The sequence below is a fragment of the Aplysia californica genome, unplaced genomic scaffold (genome assembly GCF_000002075.1).
Source record: "Aplysia californica isolate F4 #8 unplaced genomic scaffold, AplCal3.0 scaffold01432, whole genome shotgun sequence".
Classification (NCBI taxonomy): Eukaryota; Metazoa; Mollusca; class Gastropoda; order Aplysiida; family Aplysiidae; genus Aplysia; species Aplysia californica.
Genome location: NW_004798702.1, coordinates 68,369 through 94,167, shown reverse-complemented (window position 1 = coordinate 94,167; position 25,799 = coordinate 68,369). Strand labels below are relative to the sequence as shown.

The window sequence follows — 25,799 nt, the reverse complement described above, 5'->3', positions numbered from 1 at the left end:
GTTTGGTGTGATGCTGTTTGGTGTGATGCTGTTTTAGGGTGATGCTGTTTGGTGTGATGCTGTTTGATGTGAAGCTGTTTTAATGTGATGCTGTTTTAATGTGATGCTGTTTGGTGCGATGTAGTTTGGTGCAGTGTGGTTTGGTGTAGTGTGGTTTGGTGCGATGTGATTTGGTGTGATGTTGTTTAGTAAGATGCTATTGGATTGGCGTGGGTCTTTTGGTGTGATTCCATTTGGTATGAAACTGGTGTACTGCTGTTTTGGGCGATACTGTTTGTAGAGATACTGTTTCACTGAAGAGTAACTGATGGATTGGTGTGATATTGTTAAGTGCGATACTGTTCTATGTGATACTGTTTCATGTGATACTGTTTTGTTGTGATATTTTTTGGTGTGATACTCTTTGGTGAGATGAAGTTTTTGAAGTGGTATGTGAATGTAGAGGCAATTTGTGTGGGGTAAGACTGGAAACCTAGGATGTTCGTTCTGATACTTTTCATTTACCATTTGCTGCATGTATGTGAAAGGGACCTTGGGGCTCACCGTGCAGTAGTGGTGTAGTGAGCGCTCAATACCGATTCATTACCTGCTAGCACAGAAGAAGTCCAAAAAAAAACCGAGCTGATCGTTTTACGAGCGGTGGGTTAAACGAGTCCCTAACGCTATAGACCCAAAGTGTACCGCTGATTACCCCGAGCTCGGCACATTGGGTGCTGGTGGGACAACGATCCGTGGACAAGGAGAAGCTGCGTGACAGGCTAAGCCTGATGATGGGCTAGCTGTATCACAGTGTCGCAGCAAGCGCTCAATAGGCCTACAGCTAAGCTAACCAAATCGAGAAACAAGCAAACCGGTTGCAGACATCGGATGCCAGGGTGATAGAATCAACCTGTGCTCGGGGTGTGCATTGTTTCTTGAACTTCAACAAGCAGGGCGCTGGCAGGATAGCATTGTGACGTCATGAACGAACTGGCCAAGACTAGCATTGCCAGCTCAATTATCTTTGCAGTGTACCAATCAACTTCTGCCCTCCCAGTCCCATACAGCCAGTGATTTGTTTGTTTGCTAGTCTATTTGCGGACACTAAAAACGAGTGCTTGTTAATTCGTGAAGAATAATTTTTGCAGGCAGAACTCAAACACTACTGTACAGTGACATTGGATCCCTACCATACATGTCCCCGTGCGTGAACTGTTCACCATGCATCTGTTCTTCAAACAGGGTTAGAAGGTCCTTCAGAACAATGAGGGAGAAGGGACGGGTCAGGTCAGAGGCAGGTTGTTGGGACCACAAATCATCCATGATTTCCGTCAAGGTTTTACCTGTCGATAGAGAGACAAATAAAATAAAAGCACATTTGTTTGCAAAACTCTATGAAAGGTAGGGAAAGTATATATAGTGTAACAAGGAATAGTTATTGAAATAGTTTGAATAACTAGAAAGCTAAAAGCTAAATAAAAATTACGGAAAATTGCTAATATCTCAGATCATGCAGTTCGTGTACCAACTAAATGCTGCAATTCCTTTCAAATGGGGCACATACACAAAACAAAATACAAGCCTAGTTCATACGTCTATGCCCCAGATTCTTTTATAAGTTCAGTCCATCTTTTATATATACTACTTTTTTTAGATGTTTTAGGTTTTGGGTATTTCTTTATAATGAAATCAGCAAAACATGCAGAACGCAAAAGGTTGAAGAATGTCAGGATCCTGTCCCCTCCCCCTTTCAAAAGAATTTTTTTTCACACAAGTAGGATAACTGATCAGGCTTTCGATTTAGCAAATTTAAAAATTCGGCGCCAAAATGAAAAAAAGGGTGTTTTGTCAGCTTACCGCAAAAGAGAACTTTTGGCATGAGAGGCAAGCAGGCTACTCCCATACCACATGAACCCCATGAAAGTCCTTTTTACATGACTTCACTCACCTTTAATTATCTCCATTTTAAATTCAACTTTGTTTTCAACAATCCGAAAGCTATACAGCTCCGGAGCCAAGCCCTTGTCTGCCAGGTGAAGCCATGTGCGAATGACGTCACCATGAAACGAGGCGATCATGACCTTGGGGTTTGGGGTCACGGTGAAGGTAGAAGAGAGGATACTTTACTTTTACTTTTTCATCCTCAGTAGTCATAAAGCGTCGAGGGGAGATGCAGTTTTCTAAGGTAGGCCAGCTCTGCAGCTTTTTCAATTGGAATACCATAATTTCTCAGTTTCCTTGACTCAATTTATCTTTTGCGTGATCTACCTCTTCCTTTATATCCTGAGTACTTGAAGTTAAGCTCTCGAGGCTGGCTAGCTAGGAGGCATTCGTAACAGGTGGCCAAACCATTTTCTGTTTTTCTATGAAATGCAGGCAGGGCTCAATGTCAATAGTTGCTCTCTTACTTCTTCATTTCTGTGCCTGTCTCTATGGATGTTAAGGGTTTTGCAGAGAGAGGATGCTGTATGTTTATGCAGAAAGTTGCACATATGCGACTGAAAAATAATAAGTGATTAGTGGAGGAGGAGGAGGAGGAGGAGGAGAGGATATACCTGGTAAGGAGAACACCATTTTATTGACCTCTCGTTTATCACGAGGCTAAAACATAGGGCAAGGACTAAACCAAAAGACCTACCATTTTGCAGGCACTTTCCTTTCCTGTTTTAGGATCAGTCACAATGTAGATCGCACCATTACCCCCCTTCCCTAAAACTTTAGCAGTTTCAGGAAGCTGATGGCCAGGAGGAAGGGAGACCTACAAGAGGAGAATTACAAGACAATTTTAAGAATTACAAGACAATTTTAGGAATTACAAGACAATTTTAAGAATTACAAGACTGCATTGCAGCAGAAGATCACTGAACAGATAACAAAAGTAAAACCCACCAGCTATCAAATGTTAGATAATATTTGTTTCTATTTCTTCAGTGAAATTTTTTTATTTGAGTTAGCGAGGTTCCACTAGAGAGTCTATGAATTGCAGATCTAAGGGAGGTGTGGAAACTTTGTGATAGAATAGCAAATAATGGCCTTTCAAAGAGAAACATTTGCACATATTGAGGCAACAGAAATCTTCTCTAGGAATTCAGGGAACATTCATAAAAATCGACACCAGAAATGATACGGATCATTTGCACAATTCTTACAAGAAACAAGACAAATTTGTTGTTGAACACCTACACTAGAATCATCAAGGATCATTTGTAAAAATCTACAATGGAAACAAAAGGGATCAATTATTTTGTAAAAATCTACAATTGAAAGAACATGGATCATAATTTGTTAAAATTATACTATATAAAATCCACTTAGATTTATAATTAAAATTTGTTAAAGTCTGATTAGAAACAGCACCATGGATCAAATTTCAGCATCCACACTAGACACATGACTCAAGAGTAAAAATCTACAACAGGCACAGTATGGATCATTTGTTGATGTCTCACACAGGAAATAATATATATGGATCACTTGTGAAATTTCTCTATGGAGTCTACTTGAGAACAGTATTATGATTTTATTTAAAATCTACAGGACAAAAGATCTGGGCCATTTGAAGTAATAACATAGATCATTTTTGATGAATTTAACTTTACTTAAACTGGTTTATTCAGATACTTTTAACCTCTCATCTTCCATCAATCATATTGTGTAGACCGCAAAAATTATCTAAAAAGCAGAGAAAGTATGGTATGTATCCAGTTACCTCCTTTTTGTTCAACACAAGTCCTGAGGCAGCCCTTCGGACAAGCAATAATTCCAATAGCTCTATGAATGCCTCCACTTCCTCGTCTCGCCTAGCAGCATTGGCAAAACGCACTTTGTTCGACAGATCTTTCGGAACCGACTGGTTGGTCCTGTTGTGACATGATTCAGAGAAGTTTTTGCATTTTTAAGGTGACTTTTCAAGGAAGGATTCAACTGCAAAAGACACTATAAAGTGGACCAGGCTATAAAAGGACTGCTGAGACCGATGTACCTGTTATAGCCGAATCCTGTTAGAGATCCAGAGAAACATTAATTGTTGCTATACTGATTTGTTACACACACTCTGGTTCGTGATGTACAGTGGTTTAATAAAACTACATATAAACTAACAACAGAACTTCACATCAGAAACAATAACACTTCACTAGATTTTAATACACAGTGTAACACATTGCTAAACTAGAGCACAGATCTCTATGTTCATTCAGCATGACTTAAAATACAGTTTAATTAGCAAAACCTGGACAGTTACAGAGGTAAGACACTGCTTACTATTTCTTCCCTGCTAGAATTTTATATCAAAGGGACAAAACTGGGTAGTTGCCAGAGACAATAGCACCAAAATCCTAACCACACTATCACTTCTTTTCTTGCCTAATAAGTGCCTAGGCCTACAGTCCTCAGTAAATGGTGACTATTTTGTTTTGGCTACATTTTCAGTTTGTTCTTCTACATCTCATCACCTCGCTAAGTTCTTGCTACATGCTACATGGTCATGCAACCGTCCCTAGCCTTCTCTACAACTATCTTAGCTCCTCTCTCTTCTACTCTATCTTTGTGTTCTCCGTCCTCAGTTTATAAGGCCCTGTATAACGAGAAAGACCGGCGGAGCAGGTCACTTTTAGTCAGCTGGATAGTGGATAAGAGATTTATTGCTGATGATAATTTTTATTCAGTTTCAAGTGAAAGTGAATCCATTTATCAAATTCAAAATAGCACTTTGCCTATCAGATTTGAATGCGCTCAAAGAGACAATAAGGGTTCACTGACTCATATCGCACACTCAATGCTGACGTCATCCAGGTCGCAAACGAGCAATTGCCAAGGAGGTTATTCTGGTTATAGTTATAGGCCCATGTGAGGCATCGTGGTGGAATCAGGCGCTCATGAAAATAATGAAATCAAAGAAAAAAGCATTTTTCTGCCAGTTCGTAAATTATTTTTGAATTTTCGTTTTTGGCTCAACACCTTTTATGTCCATTTAAAAACACATTTTTGTGTGAATTTTACAAAAAAAACGTTGATTAAAGGATCAAAAGATGTAAATTTTTATTTCCCAAGGACAATTTATTTTGGCGCTTAATTCATGTCCAGCTTGATGAAGAAACCATTTTTGTCAATTTACTCGACCAAAATTCCTGCTCGATTATCAAAAAAATTTGATCTAACAATTGCACCACTAGAAGTCAACCAGGGAGCCAGCACATGTGTGGTAGCCAGTGTGTGTCTGCAGAGATACAGATGCGTCACAGTCATGTTTCACTGTCTGTATCATTGAGTAATTTAAAACAAACTTCTTCAAAATTTTCAATTTTGTTGTAAATGGGTAAAGTGCGTTTTGCCATGGAGCCTTTCAAATGCTCTGTCATCTTCATTTTCATCCTCTTCTTTATAACTTTTACTACTGCGAACTCGCAAGTGGCAAAAGAAATCTCGGGAGGCCAAAAAAGCGGTTCAAAGACACGATAAAGGACAACCTCCAGTCTGTTGAGGTAAACCCCAAAGAACTCGAAAGAACTGCTACCAAAAGGAACGCCTGGTGCAGGGCCGTCCGTATTGCCAGCAGAAACAGCGATACAAACTACAGAGAGAAGCTGACTAACAGAAGAGAGAGGAGACATAAGCCAACTGCCACAACCACGACATTCCAGTGTCCCCACTGCAACAGACATTGTTCATCCAGGATCGGATTGCACAGCTACATGCGCATCCACAGATGAGCTGCAGGATTCATCATCATCTTCGGCAACGAAGGACTACCTACACATCAACTTCATCACTGTCACCACTGTAGCTATAGCTCTATCTACCTATGTCACCGCCATGGTAATTATCACCATTGTTACTGCAATCATTATCTTCTTCATCAGCACTATTGCTGTTTTCATCATCTTCATGCTTCCATTGTTCTCTATATCACAGGAGATAAAAAGCAGAATGCAGAGGCAAATTTTTTAAAAGTGTAGGCCTACATCTCAATGAAACTTTTGCAGTAAAGCACACTGAGCATTTGGCAGTGACAGAACTGTCGGTAGTGGTAAGAGAGACAACAACAGAAAGGTTAGCACTTTTTTAAAGTACAAGAGTCCTCAAAAGATACAAACTACTGACAGAAGACCTACCACTCAAAACAATCAATATCATTGATATCAATTGTAATGGTTTCCGTAAGATCACTCAAACATATTGAATCTAAACGACATGGGGTGTAAAGAGTGGGATATTGGGACAAAAAGCAAAAACTTTACAAAATTTATTTTAATAAAAAATTAAAAAAACAATGCGCGGAGAAGGGGACGGAGAGGGTTGAAAGTAATTAAAAGTCTTAAAACATACGTGGATCTGCTTGGTCTCAGTCTTATGCCATTCTGGTCCCCATGAAGGCTAACTGAGGAAGAAAGGTAATAAAAGAAAGTAAGACAAGGACCATCCAGGACCTACCTCATCAGAGCTTTGCACCATCATATCAGTGTGTGACATACATTGAGAGGGGGGGGGGGAGACTAAGAGAGAGACAGACAGACTGACAGAGTGAGACAGAAAGAAAGAGACACAGACAGAGAGAGGGGGAGAAATGGGGGGGGGGGGGAGAGAGATGGGTCGAGGGAGAGAGAGAGCGTGCATGTGCAAGTGCGTGCGTGTGAGTGTGTGTGTGTGTGTGTGTGTGTGTGTGTGTGTGTGTGTGTGTGTGTGTGTGTGTGTGTGTGTGTGTGCGCACGCGTGTGTGTGTGTGGGTGTGTGTGTTTGTGGGTGGGTGGCTGTGTGTGTGTGTGAGCATGTGTGTGATGACACAATGGAATTGGAAGTTAATCAATTTTTGGGCATTTTGATATTGATATCATCTCAAAGTGTATGGTCATTTGAAATTAACCTTTAATAAATCAGATTTGGCAAAATTCTGTGAAATTTTTAAAAACTTAACTCTTTCACCCCGAAATTATTTTCCATGTTTTGACATAATTTTTTTCCAGATCTCGCAAAACACATAACGGGGGATACACTCAAAATATTCCTAAAATGTCTAAAACTGTCAAAGTGAAAGAGGAAGTAGTTTATACATTCATCTAACACTTTCGGGTGAAAATAAAAATATATTCGTATTCATAATTTATATATATTCGTATTCATATGAGATTATATAAGAAGTAATACTAACTTCATGCACTGTGCAATCTGACCGGACGCCGAGACAGTTCCCCCAGGGACCGGGTGAGTTTCACTAGACCCTCCCATCGTCCATGTGGGTTATAGAGTCAAAAGTGTGTATGCCCAAGTATTACTTACTTGTCTTACTTGTCCACTGTGCTGGGGTCACTACAGTCGGAACATGTCCATCTCTGCTCTCCCCCCCCCCCCCCCCCCTCTTCAGGATCCATCCCAGAGTCTGTCTACTTATAGTCTCCATCATGATCTGGTTGGAGGTCCGTCGGACTGGTATAACCCAAGTATTGACGTGCACAAGCATTGGTGGAAGGGACACATATTGATATGTCAAATGAATGGAGAACATTTTTTGTTTGCGATAAACGATATTCTATTGCGATATTTTGAAACAGATTGGAACGCAGAGTAGTCACAAATACCACAAAAACTTGGATTTAACATTGCATGTGTTCATTGTTATTTTATTTAGGAGACTAAACATTACATGTGTTTATTCTATTATCTATTTGTGCTGGCCGAATGTTGCTATTCAAAATGCTTTTTAATGGCTGCATCGATCGACATGCGGTTTTCGCCAAAAGATTCTTTAAAGTATTCTCCAGATCATGACGCTCTTCGTTTTTTCAGTTTTGAGACAGTTTTGCTGCAAAAAGCTAAATTTCCTTATTTCGCTGATCGCTTTTGTAGACCGACACTTCTGTCTCTGTAATTTTAGAACATGTTAGAATAAAAATCACATTATTATGGTCAAGGAGAATTAACTGAATTTATTATTAATAGTATGTATTATCTTTTTGTATCATGACTATTCTTAGAGTTATTTCTCTTGATTATATTAGTAACATTACACCCTTCCTTGTTGAAAACTTAATTCTTTTTTATTATTGTTTTGGTGAACTTCCACTCACCACTCTTGTGTGGCATATATGTGTCCTGAGCAAGTCAGTTGTAATAAATCCTCTCATCAAAGAACATTGAGTTGAAACATATATTTTTCCTCCATGTGAAATGGCAGCCTCAATAGGTTATGGGCCCAGGCAACGTATCCAGTTCAGTGGAGATGAAAGGAAGTATGAGCTATGGGAGATAAAATTCCTAGGCTTTATGAAAATTAGAGGTCTTAACGATGTTTTAAAAGATCTAGATCTAGATGAGAATGAAGCTGCAATAGATTCCATGAAAAATGAAGAGGTCTTTGCAGAATTAGTCCAAGTTCTTGACGACATATCTCTGTCTTTAATATTTAGAGATGCCAGGAACGATGGCCGAGCTGCCTTAAAAATACTGAGAGAGCACTATTTGCCAAAAGGCAAACCGAGGATTATAACCCTCTATACAGAACTTACGTCATTGGTCAAGTCAACCTCAGAGTCTATCACAGACTATATTATCAGGGCCGAGACAGCCGCAGCATCACTAAAAACTGCCGGTGAAACCATCCAAGATAGTCTCCTCGTAGCAATGGTGACACAGACATTAAATTAGTGAATTTATCCACACAAACCCTTCACCTTTCAAGCATCCCCAATCATACAAACCCTTCACCACAGTGGTTACTCAACGTGACAAACCAATGACCTTTTCGGAATTTAAGATAGCCCTCAGGAACTATGAAAACAACGAAAAGATCAAGTCTCTGCCACCAAAACCAACTTCTGTCATGATGACAAATGCGAGCTCTGCAGAATCCAGACCGAAACGTTGGTGTCGTAACTGCAGAATGAACAACCATGACACAGAGTACTGCAGACGAAATCCAGACCAAGGAGCGTCCAGCAAAGGACCCAAAAGAGGCAGATGGTGTGATCACTGCAGGAGTAACACACATGATACCAAGTTCTGCAGAAAGATATCCAAACTCAAGGTTGCAAAAACGGACGACCTCTGCGGCAACAATCGGGACGACCAATATGTCTTCACCTTCGACGATCTGTCACATACCAAGTTAAACTCATCCAGTCGTCATAAAACCGACTCCTTCCTGGTAGACAGCGGTGCAACCGTCCATGTTGTGAACGACAAAGCCAGATTCGTCAGCTTTCAAAATCAGTTTGACCCCGCTAAGCACATCATAGAGCTGGCTGATGGTACCAGATGTGCAAATGCTGCAATGGGACAGGGCGAAGCAAATATTTCGTTTACAGACAACACAGGACGACGACGCAACGTAACGCTCACAAACGCTCTCTTCGTCCCTTCTTTCGCCCAAAATATCTTCTCTGTGCGTGCAGCAACTGAGAAAGGAGCATCAGTTCAATTCAAACAGCATTGCGCTAAACTCCATTCACACGGAACGACATTTGATATTCATAAAGATGGAAAGTTATATTTTCTCAATTCTTCGTCAAACACGAAAACATCCCGTCACAGCCTGAAGGAGTGGCATATTATTTTGGGACACTGTAATAAAGCAGATATCCTGAAGTTGGAAGCCAAAGCAGAAGGAATTATTATTACCGACAGAACCGATTTCGATTGTGAAGTGTGTGCTTTAGGCAAAATGCCAGACATCCGCAGTCGGAAACCAGACTTTTCTGCTCGAGGACCGCTGGATATTGTTCACTTTGACCTAGCAGGACCCGTTGATCCACCTGACATCAATGGCATGAGGTATTCTCTTGTTTGTGTGGATAAATTCACTAATTTAATGTCTGTGTATTTCATACAGCAGAAATGTGATGCTGTCAAAACTTTCAAGCAATATCTTGCTGACATTTCTCCCTATGGGAATGTGAAAATTGTTAGGAGTGATCAAGGGGGGGAATTTATTTCAAAAGAATTTAGTGCTCTTCTTAATCAAAATAAAATAAAACATGAACTGACTGCGCCATACTCTCCTCACCAGAATGGAAAGGCGGAGAGATCATGGCGAAGCCTTTTTGATATGTCAAGATGCCTTCTTTTGCAATCTGGGCTTCCCAAAAACCTTTGGACGTATGCAACTTTGGCCTCAGCATACATCCGAAACAGGTGCTATCACAAAAACATTGATTGCACCCCTTTCCAAAGCATGACTGGGAAAAAGCCCAACATTGCAAACATGGAGACATTTGGCAAAGCCTGTTTTGCATTAACTCAAAATCCCAAAAAGCTTGACAACAGGAGCGAAAAGGGAATTTTTATAGGCTATGACAGGAGAAGTCCTTCTTTCTTTGTTTACTTCCCAGAAAATCAACTTGTAAAGAAAGTTAGATGTGTAAAGTTTCTAAAGAACCAACATTCAGTTGAAGAACCTAACTATGTTGTACTGCCTTCAGACGACCAAGTCTTTGGCAAAGATGAAGTTATAACAAAAGAAAGAGTAGTTGAAAATGAAATGCCTGAAACTAGCAATCAGAATACACCTGAGATTGAGACAGTTCATGACATTGAAAATGAAAATGAGCAAAGGGATGAGAACCATCCAGATACTGGTACAAAAGGGAGAATAAGAAATCCACCTAAATACCTTAATGATTATGTTGTGGGAGACCAAGCTGATCACCTAATGAATGTTACTGTCCATTATTGTTTTGCAATGAATGTCCCTCAAAATTACAATGAAGCTATATCATGCAAAGAAGCTGAGAAATGGCAGCAAGCCATGGATGATGAAATGTGCGCATTGGGCGAAAATAACACGTATGATCTTACAACCCTGCCTATCGACAGAAAAGCAGTGGGGGGAAGATGGGTATATGCACTCAAAACTTCACCAAATGGGGAAGAAAGATACAAAGCCGGTTTTGTGGCAAAAGGTTTTTCACAAATTCCTGCAATTGATTATCAGGAGACTTTTTCGCCAACTGCCCGCATAGCATCAATCAGAACATTGATTCAATTTGCCATACAAAATGATTTATTGATTGACCAAATGGATGTTAAAACTGCTTACCTCAATGTTGATATTGATTGTGAACTTTATGTTGAACAGCCAGAAGGTTATCAAATGAAAAGCAAATCAGGACAGCAACTAGTCTTGAAGCTCAGTAAGTCACTCTATGGGTTAAAACAAAGTGGCAGAAATTGGAATACCAAATTACACCAACACCTGACTGATCAAAGTTTTACACAATCACTAGTTGACTCATGTGTTTATACAAAGGGCAACCCAAACAATACTGACCATGCGGTCATCATTGTGTGGGTAGATGACATAATCATAGCCACAAAAGATCAATCTCGCATGAATGAAATCAAAGAAAAGCTTAGCTCAACATTTCACATGAAAGACCTAGGCAAACTTTCATGGTTTTTGGGTATTGAGTTTATCTATGACCCAGGCAAGATCCACCTGAGTCAAAAGCAATACATAGACAAATTGCTATCAAAGTTTGGCATGACTGATAGCAAGCCTAAATACACACCAAATGATGTAAATCTGAACAAATTCTGTGATGAACCAGCAGAACCTGTTGATAGCAAACATTACAGAGAGATAGTGGGTAGTCTTATCTACATTATGACTGCTACTAGACCAGATCTGTGCTACATTGTCACAAAGCTGTCCCAGTACATGTCACGACCAAATAAAAATCACATGATTGCTGCCAAACATGTTTTGAGATATTTAAAAGCAACAAATGACCAGAAATTGTCCTACAGCAAATCTGATCAACCTCTCAAACTGACTGGTTTTTGTGAAGCTGATTGGGGCAATTCCAGTGACAGAAAGAGCATTACTGGGTATGGGTTTATGTTGTCTGACAAAACTCTGATTTCCGGGAAATCCAGAAAACAACCCACAGTAGCACTGTCTACTTGCGAGGCAGAATATATGTCAATGTGTGCTGCCACACAAGAAGGTCTTTTTCTCAAAGCACTTATCAAAGACATGATGGGTATAAAATTTGAGACTTTCACTCTAATGGGTGATAATCAGGGAGCAATTGCACTTGGTAAAAATCCAGTGCAACACCAGAGATCAAAACACATAGACATAAAATTTCACTTTATCAGGAATGAAATCCAGAATGGGAAAGTTGATATCCAATATGTGCCAACAGACCAAAATTGGGCAGATTTATTCACCAAACCTGTCACAAGAACAAAACTAGAAATGTTCAAACCCACCATTATGGGAGAATGAACAGTGAGATTACCAAAATTAAAGGTCAGAAGCCTTTTATTGCTATGCTTATATAATGCAATAATCATTGTAAGCATTATTTTGTGTTTCTATGCATTGTCATTGTTACTATTACTACATGTACCTTGAAATTTATGAAAACTTAATTTCTTTTAGTAACAAGCAACTATGATTTCTTCATGATTCCAATATTTTCTTGAATTTATAACAATGATTTGTTAAAAGTAAAGCAATAATTAGATCATTTTCTTACAACATTTATGTCTACACATGAACATATTATTAATACTACCACTTTATTATATGCATCTTTACCTTTTTGTCTCCAATCATTCTCACTTCATTTACTCTTTTCTCCACAAACTGTATCTTGATGCCGATAACTTTAGAGTAATTTTATTGCTTACATGCAACATGAATTTCATTTCATATTTTGTAGCAATGGTATTTTATTATATTTGATTCACAGCTTTCAATGCTGATTTTTAGTGGGGGTGTTAGAATAAAAATCACATTATTATGGTCAAGGAGAATTAACTGAATTTATTATTAATAGCATGTATTATCTTTTTGTATCATGACTATTCTTAGAGTTATTTCTCTTGATTATATTAGTAACATTACACTCTTCCTTGTTGAAAACTTAATTCTTCTTTATTATTGTTTTGGTGAACTTCCACTCACCACTCTTGTGTGGCATATATGTGTCCTGAGCAAGTCAGTTGTAATAAATCCTCTCATCAAAGAACATTGAGTTGAAACATATATTTTTCCTCCATGTGAAATGGCAGCCTCAATAGAACATTCGCCAGGTTTGTTTATTTCAAGTCGTACTTTCGTTCGATTCTATCGCACATTGTCCCGCAATACTGGGCACTATTTTAAGTGTGCGACCCGTATAGATCTGGCCTCTTGTTTTCTTTTTTGACTTGGTGCTAAATTCGACTGTGATCCTTTCATTTGATGCCCATAAAATAACTGTGGTTAGAATAATTTAAAGAGTGCACAGTTATATTAAGAAATCTGAAGTCAGTGTAGTTTAATATTTAGTTCTTCATTAGTTTCGTTTAGATCTAATCTTGGGAAAATTCGTCTTCTAAGACACCATTGTAATCAAGTGAGGCTTCCATTCACAAGGAGTATGTACTGATCCCACAATGACTTGACGACTGATTCTTTTGAGTCCGTTCATCGAACGGGAAACCCGGCTAATAGTATCATATTTGGGAGACATTTGTTTTGTGTAAATTACAAGCAATTTGGGCATGGACTGTGTTAAACTTTGGACATATATTTCTTATCTCATTCAAAATGTCACAGAGAGTGCCAAATAAATAGTCTGAACTGGGAGCAAAGTTGCGTTTCTTGTTGAAAACGGACAATGGCTAGAAGATTCGTAATCATCACCAGATCCGGCTGCAGACAGAAGGCCACCACAGTAACCATCTTGTGATCCCCAGAGAGTTTTCTATGTTACCTCACCGTCAACAAGAATTGCCAGCAGAGTCATCAGAGTCAGACATAACCCTTCCTGATACTTCCGCTACGTCTGACTACATAACGAAGTCGGGACGCCATGTCAGGCCTCCGAAGAGACTCGACTTATAGGCAAAGTTTCTGCTGTGCACAGTGTATATATATGGTTCCAGAGTTACACTTTCAGTTTATGGTTGATGCGTTCGGTATTTTGAATTGTTCTTGAAATTGCTTGTGAGGGGGATTGATGTCAGGGGACATGACTCTTATTATTATCGAGACAGTATAATCAAAGGAGAGTCAGTCGGGCATAGGACGAGAGAACGACAACATCGATCCTGGACGGGGGCCCCCTGAAAGACCAAGACCGTCAGGTAACTTTACAGTCTACTTGAATAGTACCATGACGAAAATAAGGATACAACGTGACTTTCCAGAACAAGCGGATTGTTGTCATCTAAACAAAGCCATCCGTTGATTCTCACAAGAGGTGTTTTCTTCATTCCAGTCAGGCAACCCCATACCATGGCAGTTTCATGGTTACTGTTCCTCAGTGACACATGATTATGTCCAAAATGTAACACAGACCATGTTCAAAAAGGGTTGGTGTTCTACACAAAACCAAAGGCTTGTGAACAAAATACTAAAGAGCACATTTAATGGTCAGCCCAAGTTTTGCGTGGTATTTGTGACTGCTATGTTTTCCAATCTGTATGAAAATATCGAAATAAAAGCTAGTTCATTGCAGAGACAAAACTATTCTCCATTCATTTGATGTATAATTCATGTCCATTCAACAAATCTTAATACACTCCAATACAAGACCATTCAACAAATCTTAGTGCACTTCAATACAAGCCCAAACACAATTTTAGGTTTCTTTGATTTCACAAATATTTTCCATGCATAATCTTTCTAAGGTTAATTTTGAGTGACCATATCTTGGACGACTCTTATCGCAAATGGAAAGTTAATGTGTCAGGTGATGCAGAATTCATTTAGCTTTAAATTAGTATGCTGCATGAGTGAGTAGTGCAAGGCTTTAACATAATGACAGGGTGAATAGGCCTACATTTTCAAGTTTATTTCGGACACCTCTGTATATCATGTCGATTAATTACACAAAATCAGAAGGGTGTCAAAACTACTTTAAGTGTCAGGGTCTACCTGTCTGAGAGCCTCCCACGTCTGAGGCACTTCGAAGTAGTTCCAGCTCCATTGGATTCAAACCTTCGACTGAACCATCTTAGGGAAGAGAAAAAAATATGAACTTTATAATAAGAATAGTAATTAAAATAATGCATTAATTTGATGTACATGATCAATGCACTTTATAACTTTTATTTACCCCAGCAGACCCTAAAATACTCAGAAACATTTTTGGCTACCTGGGAACCATACAGCAGTACTTGTATTACTTGATATAATCGTCCTGTTATTTTGCTCAAACAAACATTAGTCACTTTGTAAGGTAAGAATATAACCATCGTCAGTTTGCATCAAAGGAATACTACTGCCAGGTCAAATTGTATGAAGAGAACACAACTGACAAGTCAGGTTAAACAGAAGTATAACGGCAAATAAAGAGAACACAATACAGGATATTGAACTTTGGAAAGAGTGTGAGGCTGCAGGGTGAAATCAGGCACTCGTCAAAAGACAGAGATGGGAAAACCAGACATTTTTCCGAAAATTTGGAAATTTTTATCAAATTTTTCTTTTTGGGCTCACCTCTTTTAGGTCCATATAAAAACACATTTCCATGAATTTTACTGAAAACCATTGATTAAAGGTACAAAATATGTCATTTTTCTGTCGAAAACAGCATTTTTCTTTCCATTTGGCCATTTTTATTTTTTGCCAAACACTTTTTATGTCCATTTAAAAACACATTGCTGTGCGGATTTTATTGAATAAAGTTGATTAAATATACAAAAAAATGTAAATTTGCAGTATCCAAGGACTCTTAAGCATTGGAACTCACCAAACTTTGGCGGTCATTTTCTCTCTCATTTTACCTCTGAAACCAGGTGATCCCCACCTACTACTATTGAAGCTAGATGGGTAATTTTTTCATTGAAAACAAGACAAATGAACTAGCTTCAAGATAATATGGTGGAAACCATATATAACAGGCCCGGTAATAACAGGGATCCGGTGATAACAGGCATTTTTAAAATCCCCGTTTTTTCCTACTCTTTGTCTCTATTAAAAGTTATCCGCAATAACAGGGCCTCATTGGAGCCCATTCGGTTATAGCAGGGACAAAGGCTCATTAACAATGTGTAAAAAGTAAGAAAGAAAGAGAGAGAGAGAGAGAGAGAGAGAGAGAGAGAGAGAGAGAGAGAGAGAGAGAGAGAGAGAAAGAGAGAGAAAGAGAGAGAAAGAGAGGGGGGAGAGAGGGGGGAGAGAGAGAGGGGGGGAGAGGGGGGGAGAGAGAGGGAGAGAGAGGGAGAGAGAGAGAGAGAGAGAGAGAGTAATGCCGTGATGGAGCAAGCCCACACAAGCCACGCCATCGCGAGCACATGCAGAGGGGGAAGCGAGAGAGGGCTACGGTGTGCTGCAGACATCGATCCACAAGGCCACGAGAAAGGGCTGTGGTGTACTTGTGGCTGGATTAGTCCACAAATCATTGCTTCCCTTGCATTTCTGATTTAACAGGGATCTGATATAACAGGACTTTTTCTCTGGTCCCACCATCCTTGTTATATCAGGTTTCCACTGTACCAAAAACTCCATACGCTCAAAAATTGACGAGTGCCCGATTCCACCAAGTCATGACACATGTGAAAAAAACCAAATGGTCATGTCAGAGATGAAGAAATAACTTTACTTTATGCAAAATTGTTCGTGAAGTCATGAGTACAGACAAGGCATGTGACATCCCCAGAGAGAGTTATAAGGAGGGTTTTGGAATTGTCTTTATACAATGTAAGATGAAAAAAAGAAGATGGTGATAGACTGAGCACACCCTTACTGTTAGGGAGGCAGGCCATAATGGGACAAGGTAAAAATCTACGATGGAATCTCCAACAGAAGAGGAAGAGCGTACCCATACACAAAACAAAAGCACTCGGGTCTAGAACACAAAAAATATGAATCTATAATCTGCAATTTATGAAGTATTTCATAGAGAGCTCTATTTTGATTAATGAGATAATTATATAATGAGCCTGCCTTCTTTTCTTCCCTCTATATCAGTCTAACCATCAGTCCTTCAAACTGACTTTTCGTCTCTTTAAAAGGGACCTGAAACTGAGACAAAACCAAACCACAAACTAGAACTTTAGCTCAAGTTCCCTCCCTGAAGCACAGACTACTAACTTATCATGTGTTCTTCTTTCCCCTCAGCAACACTTTTTAAAAACTGAAGAGAACACTTCCAAATCCTTTTGAGTTTCAATTTGCATTTTACACTGCTTTATATAGTAAGTACCCATTTGAGTAATAAATAAACATATAGCTGTCAATAGACAGATTCAAATTTAGAAAAAGTGAAATAGCCCAGAAATCACTGGACAGTCTCAAGCTAAACCCACAACTCTCTTCACATCAACAACAAAAGACTAGAAGAAAGTAACGAAAATGAAAATTCCTTGCTGAGAAAAAAAAAGCGGAGAAAAAGAAGGGGGTGGAACATGACGTGAAAGAGGTAGAGGAGCTCAAGAAAGGAAGAAAAATATATAAAACAGTGAAAGATTTTGATAAGTGTAACCTAGAAGTCAATGAAAAAGGCTTTGGCCAAAGAAGAATTAACCTGGTCTCCCAAAACTGTGTGACTCACACGACTTCCACGATTTTGGGAAACCATGCATTTTTTCTTGTCAAATATACCCAGTGCCCATTGGCACAATCGATTTGGTTCGCTTTAGAAGGTGGGGCTAGCCTGATTGAAGGCAAAAAGGGACCATCGTGGCGCACACCAAACGAAGCAACGGTGACCATCAAAAACAAACGCATTTGTTGTCAAGGCCACGAGTCGGGCGATCGGTTTATAGTAGAGAACCGATCCACCAACAGGCACTGGGTATTACCAAACATGAAAAAGTTGAGTTTATCATCTACATGGTGGGTGGAAAGCGGACCTCAACAAGAGAGACAAATTGGTGACAGTTTAGTTGAAAGTCTACTGTGCTACAGTGGTCTACAGAAATTACTGCCCAATCGTCCGCGATGTACTGCGTAGAGTAGGTCCCTCCTGATTGTTCAAAGTAATGACATTGCGAGCGGGGGAGGGGGGGGGGTAATTTAAATCAAAGGCAAAGACGGAGGCATTTAGAGATGTATGGGTGGATTGCTTCGTGTTGCCATGTCGTCTACATCAAAGAATTTTGAAGTGGTAAAGATTATGATGGACAAGTAAGTCGCGACAACAATTGATTTTCAAGAAATCAGATAGACTATTGGTGGTAAACCTTCAACCAAACCAGAAACATTGTGGTAGACAATCAACTAAACCTGACAAATGCTGTTAATGAGAGCTAGAATAGTGAGAGCAGAAAAAGACTAGATATTATAGAATTAATGTTTTAATGAATGTTTCTAGTTACTCACGTTTCAACTGTATTTTGACTGTTCGTGAATTTATATTGCATTGTATATTTTTAGTGAACACATTTTCAACCTCACTGCGAGACTGTTTTTCTGGTATAAAATTTTACACATATGCATTTATATTATATGTATAATACTTTGTTTTACGAACACATTTGTGTCGATTAATTTTTAAGATGTGATGTCTTTTTCATTGTAATGCGCATTGAGCATCTTTTAGGAAATAGAAATGCGCAGTATAAATGCTATTTATTATTATTATTATTATTATTATTATTATTATTATTTCATTATTTTGACAAGTGCCTAGTTTCACAACAATGCCTCACAAATTAACACTAACATTAACTTACATGTACTGGAATTAGTGGCTCCACTATCTCCATCCATGTTGGCAAATCTTACTCTTGATCTCTTCAGCGGGTTATTGTTCTTCTGAAGATAAAATAGACAGAAGTGTAGCATTAATTTAATGCACACATGACAAGATCACGTCGAAGTCACAAATGTAGTGTTAGAATCTAATGCACATACCATAAGAAAGAATCTACAACAGTCATGATTTTGACTTACTCTTGTCACATCAGTTCCCTTTCACCACAGAACACACACTTTTGTCCTTCCGTGAAGCCGCTCAGAGCTGTAAACTGTAGGATAATATACCCGCTTTGTAATCAGGACTTACTACTAGACTGACTCATTTCCCTGTGCGCAGCTCACGTTACCGAAACTGCCGTCGTTTAGTTTCGGCAGTTCCTACACAGTTAGGTCAGTATGACTTTCAAAGTTACAACCAATGTGCACAATGAAATTCACTAGGACCTAGTTTTTACACTGTTAGGTCAGCATAATAATAATAATAATAATTGCATTTATATAGCGCATATCCATGCTCAAGAGCTTGCTCTATGCGCTTTACAACTATTATTACCCCAGCAAACCCTCTGAGAACACTCAGAAACATTTTCAGCTTCCGCGGAAGCATACAGTGCAAGCTGCAGATTTCACGCGCTCAAACACTATCAAACTGACAAGATCTTTCACCGTCTATAGCTGGGTACCCATTTCCACCTGGGTGAAGTGAGGAAAATTTGTGCAAAGTGCCTTTCCCAAGGACACAACGTCGGGCCCCTGACGGGATTCGAACCCACGACCTTACGGTTGCGAGTCCAAGAGCCTAACCACTAGGCCACCGACGCCACATGACCTTCAAAGTTATGTAACAACCAATGTGCGCAATGAAATTCACTAAAACTCTCTCAGAGTAAAGACAACACATGAAAGTATCTATGTTAGCCTACCAAAGGGCATTCTTGTTGAAAAAGTAGTAATCCATATTTGCGCACTTTCATTGAACGACCAACTTCTAAAAGACCGAGGGGGAATTCTGATTATAGAATATCTTTCATTACAGTAATCTAGCCAACAATTATTGGTCATTTTGAGACCGCAACACCACCCTGCCCCAACATGTCAAGACGTCTCCACGTGAATATATATAGAAAATTACTCGCTAGGCTCATCTCTTGAATCGCGTTTCTTAACGTGCGTTATAGCGTGTGGTGACGAGGAAAATAGATCTAGATCTATGTGTCAACTCTTTAATGTTTTAAGTGTGTGTTATAAATCCTCATATTATTTTTTTTTACCCAAGTCTACTACGACTTTAGACTAACATCAAAGAAAACCTGTCGGAACGTTGGTTTGAGATTTGGCCACCTCTATTCTCACCCGGAGTGAGAATAGTGCAGGCGAGTCTTGTGGCTATTCTCACCCGGTGCGCGTTCACCAAATTTTGCGTTCACCCTAAACCACAGAATTCTACACTGTGATAACAGAAAAATTGTAGAATTCTGTGCCGTGAACAAACGTTCCATTACAATTGTAGCCTACTAAAAGCGTACAATTTTGTCTGTGGGCAGTGGAGAGAGAGAGAGAAAGAGAGAGAGGAGTAGCGCGAGAATTTCCGGGCAAAACAAAATGGCGACCCGCGTAGTTCGGCTCGATTCGAAAAGTTAAATAGCCGTAGCATCTTTGTAGACAACCAAATTAATTTACTTTTGTGTTTTAACATCATTTTTAAACTTTGTTTTGGTCAATTTGATCGTCCACACCGATAGACAGTATTCAGAAAGAGACAGAGAGAGAGAGAAGAGGGGAGGAGTTGATCTTGCGAGAACTTCCGGGCGGGTGAGAATAGCCACTTTCTTGAGATTTAACCTTTATGAATTTAAGGGGCTTTTAGATTCTGTTGGTCATCCAACTTCTAGACCTGTATGCAAAGATCGGAGAAAATTGATCAGGGCGATTTCTTTACCTTGTTCGTGGTCAGAACGCGGCGTTGCACATAGCGCCTGCCTTTATTTTAGGTTACCTTATTTTATGCTCCGACACTGGACCTGGAAGCCTGGAAGTGGAAGTCAGAAGTAACTATAATAAGATGTTGCAGTGGCCCAATTTTGTGAGGCACCAGAGACACTAAAATATAAACGTCGACTCCTAGCGCCACTAGGGGCGAGCGTGCGACAGTATGTAAACAAACACGGCGAGAGCCTCGCAACGCTCTGTGCTGTCTGATATACGGGCCAGTTTTGTTCAGCGATCGGCCGTTCTAATTCCAGAGGAAAAACGAAATAATTGTCTTTCCTCAGATTCCCAAAGAACGAAAAATGGAAAGACAATGTGAAATTGATTGTTTAATCTAGAGTCTAGATTAGAGCTAAACTAGAGAGATCAGAGTCCAGCCTGTAAGCTTTGTTTACTCTCTGCATCATGCATCCTTGACTATGACCAATGCTTTGTACTCTGTAGGCCTACTTTGTTGTGTGCGGGTCCATTCCATTAGGTGTAGAACTAGATTCTAGATGCAAATGTTGTATAGATCTATATGTTTTCTGTGTTGTAGGTTATTATGTAATTTGTTCTTTAGCACAACACAGAGAGATCAGTATTTTGCATATATTAATTTGTAACTTTTTATGACGTATGGGCCATTGGCCTCGAAAGTCAATAAAGTCTAATTCAATTCAATTCTCTCACCACGCATACTCATACGCACTTGTACGCACGCACGCACGCTCGCACACATACACACAAACACACACACACACACACACACACACACGCACACCATATGTTCTGACCACTTCTGTACATTTTATCATCATCACGGCCACCATCACATCTTCATCAAATCATCTTCATGTACATCACAAAAACCACCTCCACAAACACCCAGTGGGGGTGGGTGGACCAAGATTTGGGTGGGGCTTAGGTTGCTTCCACTTCTTTACTACCAAAAATCAAGCGCCATGAGCTCAACAGTGATGATTTTGCTATACTCACGGTGAGCCACGGTATTTTAGGAACAATTTAAACGAGGAGCATCAACTTTGTCTTCCATCTCTTTATACTTTATTATAAGTTAGCTCTATTCTAGATTCTCCTGGATGGCTGGGATGAATTTGTTTCCCCTCCAAATTTTTTCTAACTAATTTTCATCTATTGAAAAAGTTGCCTTAAAAGTGGTTCGACGTGATTTATAACACTTAAATCTCAGGAGCACACACAGCACCTCCAGCATATTATTATTCCGTCTATGATGAGCTGGTATCAGCTGTGTAGTCGAGGAAAATTGAAAGCACCTAACAAAGGTCCAAAGAGTGCACATGTGACTGTGTCACTGGGGAAAGTGTCGTAAACTTTCACCCCCATGTCAAGGCTAGGAGAGCGTGAGCCCTTAGAAAAGAGAGAGCGAGTTAATAAGACATGATATAATGCTTCTTTGTTGTGTTCTTTGTATTCTCTCTCTCTCTCTCTCTCTCTCTCTCTCTCTCTCTCTCTCTCTCTCTCTCTCTCTCTCTCTCTCTCTCTCTCACTCACCCACTCATCTATCTCTCTGTGTGCATGTTTGTCGTTTTAACTGTAGTAGCTTATTAGTTCTCTCCCCCCCCCTCTCTCTCTCTCTCTCTCTCTCTCTCTCTCTCTCTCTCTCTCTCTCTCTCTCTCTCTCTCTCTCTCTCTCTCTCTCTCTCTCTCTCTCTCTCTCCATTCTGCTATAGCAGCGTTCTCTGGTGTATATATATCTAAATCTAATACTAATTGACACTATCTTTTGATTTCTAATAATAAATGGAAGAGGCTAGCCGTACTTAATGACGGTTAGACTAGCCGTACTTATTCTTAATATGATGGCTAGACTCACCATTTACAAAAAATAGGCCTACTGAATTGTAAATATACATTTTTAGTGTGCAGTACCTAAATTGTATTTGAGACGAAACCAGGTGCCTTAATGACAGTGCATGTATTTTAAACCTCCTGTTTTCTAATGTTAATAGGGCCTAAGATAAGTACGGCTAGACTTCTTGTCTAGCCGTACTTAAGTACGGGTAGACAGCCAGGCTAGCCGTACTTAAGGACGGCTACTGTCAGTCTAGCCGTACTTAATATTGATGGCTGAATTGTAAATGAAATTTTTAGTTTGCAATGCCTAAAGTATTTGTATTTCAGACAAAACCAAAAGGTGCCTTACTGACTTGCATGTATTTGAACCTGAATAATTACTAGATCTAGATCTGAGACCTGTGTACTTAACAGGCTTGAGTCGATAGGGCCAAACCTAGATCTAAGTACGGCTAGCCACTTCGATAATAAATACTCCTAAAGATCCTGTCATCAATACGATCAATAATATTGCATTGGATATATTCTAGACCTAGATTTCGTGATTGTCACTGTCGAGGCCTAGATCTAGATCTAGATTTAGTAGATCGTGAGCCTATGCACCCGGTACACTAGATTTATCCTCTGATCTTATCACTCGTTACCGAAGTGAGGCTATTTTTTAATCTAATGTTTTCCTTTTTAAATAATTTAGATCTAGACTAGATAAATTATTGAAATACGTTGATCAATACTTTAGTTTGGTAGATAGATCTATATATAATTATTTAGATCTAGATCTAGATCTAGATTCTAGATTAGAATGGGCCCTAGAGTAGAATTAACCAGGACACTCTCGTATTCTACTCTATCCAACAAGCACTGGGCCAAGCCATCGGGGCTCAGTCACACGCTCGCTGGGGGCGTGGCCTATTTTACGTGTGCTACGTTTTTTTAACAAAGGGAAAGAGGGAGCTGCAGCATCTTACCGTAGGCTGTACTATCTTTGATTATTATTATAGGAACCAAAGAACTGTTTTTCCCGGAAGAAATTGAATCAAAGACCGTGTATTACGGTGTAGATTCTAGATCTAAATCTAGATTCTATACAGTAGAGAATTGAGCACACATCCACGGCCACAAAGATGCCCTTGTTTTCCTGAACTGTAGCAGATCTAGATCTAGAGAATCTTTGATTGGATCCAAGACGAACTAAGCGGAATAGTTCGTCTGTTCGTCTATGATAGAATGGCGATGGCTGACGGAAGGAAGTTCAATTAGATTCACAGAATTCTACACTGTGATTAGATTCTATAGCTGGGGAAATCCCAAAAGAGTTTTGGTTTCGCTTTTGTTTGATTTTGAACAAGGAGATTAAAAGTAACTTGGATTGGAATCTTGATCAGGCTCGACGATATGTCCTTGGGGAAGTTACTTAACACAAATGTTAATCTCACTTCACCAGGATGAGAATGTTGAAAGAAAGAAATAAGAGATCATAATACTAATAATAATATGATCACACAAACGACTAGTCGTGTGAGAAATAATATTAATCCATTTTGATTTTGATCTCGAGAATCTGTCCTTGAAATGCCAAACAAACCTCAGACAATACAAACACTGTGCTTTAGTAAGAGTTTTACGGCACCTGAAACACAATAAGGTCATGTAGTGCCGAAGAATAGATTATGTGTTACAAGAGAGTAACATACACAAAAAAGGAGGATAGATAAGGACGATAGACGTTTGATAGGAAAGATGGCGCAAACGCCTGAACACCCAACAACCATGGCGGCACCCATTCGGGATGATTAATTCAAGTCCATAAATAGTAGGCCTAACTATTGACAACTAGAAAATCTACACGAACGACAAAGTAATCAAAATTAACAATTCCAAAAAACGCAGGAATAACTCTGACTGGAATATCAGCAGCAGCTAGTTATAATAATAACATAAAAAGATAATGCTGGAAATTTAACGATAACAACAATTTAATATTGGTGTACCGGTAAATAATGTTGCAACAACTACAAGAAGAGCAGCGGCAGCAGCAATGACAACAATATAAGGCTAACCATCAGTTACAAAAAGAGCAACATTAATTGATCATAGAAGTAAACAGCAACAAATAAAGAAAATATAGACTGCAAAACAAATAAATAAATATAAGGCCTATAATTAAATGAAAAATTACATAAATGTGAGGCAGCATGGTGGAATCAGGCTCTCGTCAAAATAATGAAATTGAAGAAAAAGGCATTTTTCCACCCGATTGGCAATTTTTATCGAAATTCTGTTTTTTGGCTTAACTCCTTTCATGTTCATATAAAAACACATTTCCATGTGAATTTTACTGGAAAAAACCTTGTTGAAAGGCACAAAATACGTAATTTTCCGTTTTCAAAGACTCTTAAGCTATTGAAGTTACCAAACTTTGGCGGCCATTTTCTCATCAATTTAATGACTAAAACCAGGCTACCCCTCCTTCTTCAATGGCAAATATCTCGACTTCTTTTCAAGATAGATGGATATTTTTTTCACCCATAGCAAGACAAATGAACAAGCTTTAATATGATACTAACAACTCTACATGCCCAAAAATTGTCGAGAGCCTGATTCCACCACGCTGCCTCACAAATAGGTTACATAAATAATTAAAAAGTAAATAAATAAATACATATAAATAAACAACCATCCATATAACAATACATAACACCGTGTCCAATAAATAGATTAGATGTCATTCTCAGTTACATCATGCCCTCCTGTCCTGTCTCTTTACAGTAGAAACCCCTTGGTAAAACCCCGAAGTCGTACATTATAGTTATAATATATTCAATGCCAGACGAATCAGCTTTGCCCCAGAGTTCGATGCCCCGTGAATGTGGTTTGCCACATAATATGATTGCTTGAACCAGCTTCTTCCCACGAGTGGAATAATCATTTCAACCTCGCTGTGATGTTGTTATGGTGGATTTGTAAAAATTATTTTGTTGTTGTTGTTGTTGTTGTTGTTGTTGTTGTTGTTGTTGTTGTTGTTGTTGTTGTTGTTGTTGTTGTTGATGTTGGTAGGTTTTTCTTCAAGCGGTTCGGCCAAGGACGCAGTTGTCGCATTTTGTCAGATTCCATTTGGTTTGTAGGCACAGTGTAATTTATCTACAAAATGTAAAATAATAAAGTAGGCTACTGATAATTTCAAGACATTTTGTGCTCTTTTGAAAGTTATAGTAAGCAAAAGAATAGGCCTACTCATTTTGTAAGAAAGCATCTACATACGCAATACATAGTTCTGTTATCAACTGATCCTGAAATGTCGACAATAGCAAATTTGATACAAATTATGTACATAAGCTACCGCCTCCTCCTCCTCCTCCTCCTCCTCCTCTTCCTCCTCCTC

The 25,799-nt window shown here is 39.1% G+C and overlaps 1 protein-coding gene across 3 annotated transcripts; it reads right to left on the bottom strand.

The window, feature by feature from the left end:
- Window positions 1-1,169: 1,169 nt before the first annotated feature.
- Window positions 1,170-23,710, bottom strand: LOC101861177 (the record flags this gene model as incomplete). Of its 3 annotated transcripts, none has more annotated exon segments than XM_035973572.1 (9): window positions 1,170-1,322; window positions 1,928-2,060; window positions 2,618-2,737; window positions 3,689-3,839; window positions 6,307-6,358; window positions 14,846-14,923; window positions 18,586-18,667; window positions 20,607-20,639; window positions 23,386-23,710. In XM_035973572.1, coding segments are annotated over 7 exon segments (724 nt in total), but the record flags the coding sequence as incomplete, so codon positions are not given.
- Between the last annotated feature and the right edge of the window lie 2,089 nt (window positions 23,711-25,799).